We start from the raw sequence: 7,130 nt of genomic DNA on the forward strand, positions 1-7,130 counted from the left end.
GTATTATGTAATGATCTTGATGTACAGTGTAAGTATTCAGGATGTCCAGGATAATGTACAGCACAGTCACTCCTCCAGTTCTCTGTCTCTTGCACCTGTATTTTGCATTTGGCCTGAACCTGAATGGGTGTGCTGATTGTGTGGGGGATCAAGGAACATCTATTGTTATTGGTGACCCTACGCGTTTTACCATGCACGTATTGGACAAAATAGTGGGCAGTTCCCCGAAAGCTTACAATGATTTTATAATTTTATCTATTTTTGTTAATGCGCTGTTCTCTGTGCAGCCTTCCGCGCCCTCCTACAAATCCGTGCAGTGCGGAGGAAGCCCGGTCCTCTCCCGCCCATCTCCTTCAGTCCTGTGCTGGCCCAGAGTCTGGACCATGATGATAATTCGGTTAGTAACTACACTTGCACCAGTGGCCTTATCTCCCCCCCTGTACACCGCAGCTCGCTACTGCTTTCACCGCAGTTTCCACCTCTTGTACCGCAGCTTGTCTGCTAATGTGGCACTGTCTTCATTATTACTTGTGTTCTCTCCTTACAGGGTGCAGATAACATCCCCCCAGGATTTGAACCCATCTCTCTGCTAGAGGCTCTGAATGGTCTCTGGTCCCCTCCTGCCAGTGCCCCCCTATATGAGGAGATCCCCTACAGTGAAGGACTACCTGCTCGGGGGGCTCCAGACAACTCCCACCACAAAGGCAAGCACATAAAGACTCCAGACAGGTGAGAGACGGTGCCCACTTCTGTTACGTGTTGTCGCCCTGCGTCTCAGGTGAATGCTGACCCGTCTCTTCCTGTCTCTGTGTTGTACAGCGGCCTCCGCTCTCCCTCATCTCCCATCCATGAAGAGGACGAGGAGGTGTCTGGAGTATGTGACAGCGAGAGGCCGACGCTACTTGGCACCCTCAGCAGGGACCCCTCGCACACAGAGGTGGGTATTTATTCTGTTCCCTAGCACCGATCTGTCACTCTCTATACGCCTGTCTAATCTAATGCTGTGCCGTCTCGCAGACCCTCTCATCTGCTGACACGCCGGAGATCATCTCGGCACATCGAGGTAAGAAAGCGCCATCTTCTCGTGTATTGCCGCCAATTGTGCCTTTTCCTCACCCTCTCTCCGTTACTGCGGCACTGGCACACAGTAATAATGATACGTAAGCAATAAAGTGTCTCTGTCTCTCTCAGGGTCTCGGTCACAGTCTCAAATTGATGAGGAGCTTGATAGCCCGGAGCCTGAGGATCTGAAGGAGGAGGAGATCCAGGATGTGACAGGTGACACCGCTTTGCCCCTGGGTGCTGTGTATCTCTGCAGACTGGCACCTAGACATGCAGCTCTGCCCAGCTTTATTATGTGCATTAATTGTGTTTTGTAACAGTAGATAAAACTCTTCTCAAGTTGTACAAACCTAAATCTGTGTATCCTGAGTACTAGCTGCATGCTGGGTATAGTGACACTTTGACGTTTGTCAGGTGACCTTGATCGTGGAGGTGCAGACTGACAGCACAATAGGGAACAGTTATGGAACTTTCTTTTTCATTCAGTAACCTGTACTACAAAAAAAAACAACCTGTAATTGTTTGGACAACTCATTATCTGCTGTTTCATTTTTTCTGAAATATTCTCTGTTATGTATAATCTGGAATAATCTGGAATCCACAGGGTAAATCCAGCATTTAACCCACTCTGCACATGGATTTGTGGAGCAGCAAAAGTTTGCGTAGTACGTTTCGTTTTACGGCGAACCATAAAGCTGCGCTTGCCCTGTGCGGCATCAGCTTACTGTAGATTGATAAATGGGTGCAGGAAAGAATTCTCGTTGGGGGGCTGGTCATATACTTTATAATGAGCTCAAACACAGCGCACTTTGTATCTGAGGACAGTCTGGTCACATTCAAGAGGAGTCCACCTTGGTCAGTGCACAGTTTTTTTGTCATCATTCCTCCCCATGCTCCAGAATACAGATGTGTCCTCATACATCTAGCTATAATACGCCATGTGGTGCGAGGCGCCTGGCGTGAGTGACCCGCCAGATCCCGTGTGACTGCTAGCACCGGGGGTTTTTTTTTCGCCCTTCATCAGAGAAGCGCGATTCCAGGTCCTCTCCGCCCGATGCGATTAAGAGCTTCTGATCCACACATGTAATACAGGCTGTCCTCAGTCCCATCATTACCTGATGCCATAACTGAGGCTACGCTGGGCAGCATATTATGACAATAATCCGGGGTAGTGGTAAAGGATTAGGAGGTTGGACATTGATGTGCTCTGTGACTGTCACTTTCCTGCACATCACTGGGCACTGTCACTATGCAGCGGCTGCATCTGAGGGCAGAGAGTGGGCCGGGTGTCTGGATATGTGCTGGGGCGATGTATACAGGCGTGCTGGTGCAGAGAGATGGAGTTCTGCTTCATAAATTAATTCCACAGAAAGTTATTGCATTAGCTTTGTAGAATTTATTTAGTTCATTTTCTTTGTGAGCTGGTGCATAGAGCAGAGCCATGTACTAACCTGTACTAGCAACCAATCAGATATACAGTCAGGTGCATAAATATTGGGACATTGACAGAATTTTCATATTTTGGCCTCTATTCACCACCACAATGGCTTTGAAATGAAACTAACAAGATGTGATTTAACTGCAGACTTTCAGATTTAATTTGAGGGTAATTACATCCAAATCGGGTGAACGGTGTAGGAATTACAATGGTTTCTATATGTGCCTCCCACTTTTTAAGGGGCCAAAAGTAATGGGACTATCAACTCAAAAGCTATTTCATGGACAGGTGTGGGCTATTCCCTCGTTATTTCATTATCAATTAAGCAGGTAAAAGGTCTGGGGTTGATTCTAGGTGTGACATTTGCATTTGGAATCAGTTGCTGTCGACTCTCAATATGAGATCCAAAGAGCTGTCACTATCAGTGAAGCAAGCCATCATTAGGCTGAAAAATCAAAACAAACCCATCAGAGAGATGGCAAAAACATTAGGTGTGGCCAAATCAACTGTTTGGAACATTCTTAAAAAGAAAGAACGTACCGGAGAGCTCAGCAACACCAAAAGACCCGGAAGACCACGGAAAACAACTGTGGTGGATGACAGAAGAATTATTTCCCTGGTGAAGAAAAACCCTTTCACAACAGTTGGCCAAATCAAGAACACTCTCCAGGAGGTAGATGTATATGTGTCAAAGTCAACAATCAAGAGAAGACTTCACAAGAGTGAATATAGAGGGTTCACCACAAGATGTAAACCATTGGTGAGCCACAAAAACAGGAAGACCAGATTACAGTTTGCCAAACAACATCTAAAAAAGCCATTACAGTTCTGGAACAACATCCTATGGACAGATGAGACAAAGATCAACTTGTACCAGACTGATGGGAAGAGAAGAGTATGGAGAAGGAAAGGAACTGCTCATGATCCAAAACATGCCACCTCATCAGTGAAGCATGGTGGTGGTAGTGTCATGGCGTGGGCATGTATGGCTGCCAATGGAACTGGTTCTGTGACTGCTGACAAAAGCAGCAGAATGAATTCTGAAGTGTTTCGGGCAATATTATATGCTCATATTCAGTCAAATGCTTCAGAACTCATTGGACGGCGCTTCACAGTGCAGATGGACAGTGACCCAAAGCATACTGCAAAAGCAAGCAAAGAGTTTTTTAAGCTTAAAAAGTGGAATGTTATGCAATGGCCAAGTCAATCCCCTGACCTGAATCCGATTGAGCATGCATTTCACTTGATGAAGACAAAACTGAAGGGAAAATGCCCCAAGAACAAGCAGGAACTGAAGACATTTGCAGTAGAGGCCTGGCAGAGCATCACCAGGGATGAAACCCAGCGTCTGGTGATGTCTATGCATTCCAGACTTCAGGCTGTAATTGCCTGCTAAGGATTTGCAACAAAGTATTAAAAAGTGAAAGTTAGATTTAGGATTGTTTAGTTTGTCCCATTACTTTTGGCCCCTTAAAAAGTGGGAGGCACATATAGAAACCGTTGTAATTCCTACACCGTTCACCTGATTTGGATGTAATTACCCTCAAATTAAATCTGAAAGTCTGCAGTTAAAGCACATCTTGTTTGTTTCATTTCAAAGCCATTGTGGTGGTGAATAGAGGCCAAAATATGAAAATTCTGTCAATGTCCCAATATTTATGGACCTGACTGTAGCCGGTCTAATGTAAGGTATTACCTGATTGGTCATGTATGAGCCTCTGTATCTGATTGCTCCTCCTCTCTCCTCACTGCAGCGCTGGGTCCTGACTCCTGCTCTATTGGAATCGACGAGTGATGATGGGTGAGGAACTCTCTGAAGGTATTAATCAAATAAGTAAAATACATTATTCTAAAACGTTGCGGTGTGAAAGGGGGTTATCCACCTCCAGACTATTTATTTGCTTTATTGGTATGTATTTGCCTTCCTACAACTTTTGCTATATACATTACTTTATCTGCCTGGGTAATAGGTGGCTCCTCCTTAAGCAGCGTTTTGTACATGTCAGCTGTCGGGAAGGAGATGGCGCAGATGATGTGTTTAACGGTTTTACTTAATTAAAAACACTTTAATTTGGTTATTACACACATATCACTCTATAGTGTATAATCTGCCATGCATGACGGGATAATAACCGCAGTCAGCCCCAGTGTGTTACCCTGACATTGGTTCTGTCACCTGGGGATCCTGTACTCTCTCATCGGACGTTCAGCGGAGGACAACATTTTCTGCGCCAATTTCCAGTAGGATATCGCTACTGCCCGCACAGCTCGTGTCCTCATGGCGCTACTGATTAATCTCACAGCTCATATGAGCACCACAGTCACTCCAGATTATTGGTAGGGGGGCAGTGATTGGCGCTGATTGCATGCACAATCCTCACACATTAGGGTAGATGTATTATCTGTCATTATGGGGAAGACGTGGTATCGGCGCACGTTACGTGTTAAATGACAGGGGACCTTTGTGCCCCTGTCATTATCGGCGCTGCTATCTACATCCTCCTGGCTGTCCTTGTACTTAAGGAGGCAATCGTATCATCCGTACACGCGTCTCTCCTTTTGCACTGTCCCAGGTCTTTACCAACAAAATAAAATGGGTAAAGTAGAGAGATCATTTCTGGTCCAGCCAGCAACGCATATTGTATCGTTTCTGTGCCACAATTTCTCTTCTCTATTCTGACTTTTTATTAATGCTCTGGGTATATTGTCTGGTCCATAGCACTATTACACGAGTGTTCAGATCTACAATTCATCTCTTTAGACCAGAGGTGGGGAACCTTTTTTTTCTGGCGAGGGCCATTTTGATATATATAACAATATTCGTGGGTCTGGTGCAGGTCACGCCCCCTCCGTATGATGTCACAAGGGGTGGGCCACACTCGCTGGTGATTACAGGAATGCCTGGAGCATCCTGAGGATGCTCCAGGGAGCTGTAAGGGCAGCGGTGTGACCATCTGAAGCATCCTAAGGACGCTCCAGGCGGCACTGTTGCATAGATTATGGCTGCATGATGCCATTCTAGGCACCCTGCTGGCCAGGTGAGGCTAGCAGAAAAAAAGCTCATAGAGCCAGACCAATTGATTCCCAGGGCCTTATACGGCCCCCGGGCCTGACATTGCCCATCCCTGCTTTAGACCCAAAGATCTGTACAAGTCCTGCCCTAGTGTTACATTCTGCTATAAAGGTATCACTCAGTGTAGGGTCTCCGTCATCACTTATGCAGACGCCGGACCCTGCGGTGCCCAGTGTCAGTGGTCTGAAATTATATGAAAATATTTTATTAATTGTGTAATTTTTGTTCCCTCTCTAGCCCACCAGGGTGGACCTCACACGTGAGAACATCGAACAAATCCCTACTCTCCACTCTTTGGATCATTTCAGGGATTTCAGAGGGGGAAAAGGACATTCTATAACTTCTCCAATCACCTACATTCCAGAGGGGCGGATAGAGAGACCCTGTAATGTATCCAAACCTAGGGCCGCCTGTTATGGAAGCTACACTACAACGTGCCAGCTTGTTGTGACAATGTGCATTCTTACTGTGCCAGTCCTGTGTGTACGGGTGTGACTGTGGCACTGTGTGTGCCAGCCTGCATGTCCACATTGCAACGTATATGTGTTTGTAGTGACGGCTCAGACCCATCTTTGGCCGCCTGTGACTGTGCCGGCAGCCGCCTATCTCCTTGGCTACACCGGCATCCGTACCTCTCTTCGGCGTCCTCTGGCCATGCCTGCAGTCGCCTCTTTCCAGCACTTCCATTGGGACTTTGCGGAATACAGTTGGAGCTCACCAAGGCTGCGGCTGTGTCAGTGTGGGGTCTCCCTGCTCAGCGCTGCCCCAAGCCTGATATAGTCATAAGGTACTTCCAGGGCCCTAACCCCATACATTCATGTGTACTAGAGATGTGCGGGTTCCGTTCAGATTTTCCCGCCAAATTCAGATCTGAGGCAAAGCATCATCTTTCATGGCCAAAACATCATCTTTCATGGCCAAAACATCATCTTTTGTCCATGAAAGATGATGTTTTGCCTCAGATCTGAGATTTGAATTTGGCGGGAAAATCCGAACCCTTCCCGCACATCTCTAATGTGTACCCATCGCCTTTGAATAGACTGAAAGCTTGAGGCACGGTGTCCCTAGTGAATTGGTTTAGCCTACAGAATGGCTGCCTCCATGGAGGTGATGGGTGCACCCTAAAGGATAACACCAAAATAAATGGTTATGAACCTTTTTGCTGCTTTGTGCAATGTCCGTCAGTAATGGGGTTACTCACATTTACTGACTATAGGATGATTAATACAACAGATGACGAAATTAGCAGATTTTTTTTTTTTTTTTTCAATTATCGCTCATGTAAACTGAATCTGAATTAATAAAACATAAATTCTTTGTGTGTGAATATTTTTTTTCCTCCTTTATAAGCAGCACATTCTATGCACCCGAGCTGTAGCTAATCTGCACACGTCACATACATGTTACATTTCCCATTGTATGATGTTATTGCAAACGCAAAAACTGGACATTATCTCCAATCAGCACACATAATAATATATATGGTCTGTAAGGTCCCGGACTGGCGACTCTGAAGCGCTATAGATACATTATATGGGGGTCCTTCATCTGCCGCCT

The 7,130-nt window shown here is 46.0% G+C and overlaps 1 protein-coding gene across 2 annotated transcripts in view; it reads left to right on the forward strand.

Moving 5' to 3' along the window:
- MGRN1 (mahogunin ring finger 1) overlaps nt 1-6,890 on the forward strand; it is a 30,215-nt gene extending 23,325 nt beyond the window's left edge. The window contains exons 12-18 of one of the 2 annotated variants that reach the window (XM_088464507.1): nt 288-397; nt 548-729; nt 820-937; nt 1,018-1,063; nt 1,192-1,278; nt 4,255-4,319; nt 5,811-6,890. In XM_088464507.1, coding sequence (XP_088320633.1) covers nt 288-397; nt 548-729; nt 820-937; nt 1,018-1,063; nt 1,192-1,278; nt 4,255-4,295 — 584 coding nt within the window. In that variant the 3' untranslated portion in view covers nt 4,296-4,319; nt 5,811-6,890. The remainder of the gene's footprint in view (nt 1-287; nt 398-547; nt 730-819; nt 938-1,017; nt 1,064-1,191; nt 1,279-4,254; nt 4,320-5,810) is intronic. The other variant, XM_088464508.1, reaches the window with a different exon arrangement.
- The last annotated feature ends 240 nt before the right edge of the window (nt 6,891-7,130 follow it).

Source organism: Taudactylus pleione, unplaced genomic scaffold (assembly GCF_031769625.1).
Source record: "Taudactylus pleione unplaced genomic scaffold, aTauple2 ptg000061l, whole genome shotgun sequence".
Taxonomy (NCBI): domain Eukaryota; kingdom Metazoa; phylum Chordata; class Amphibia; order Anura; family Myobatrachidae; genus Taudactylus; species Taudactylus pleione.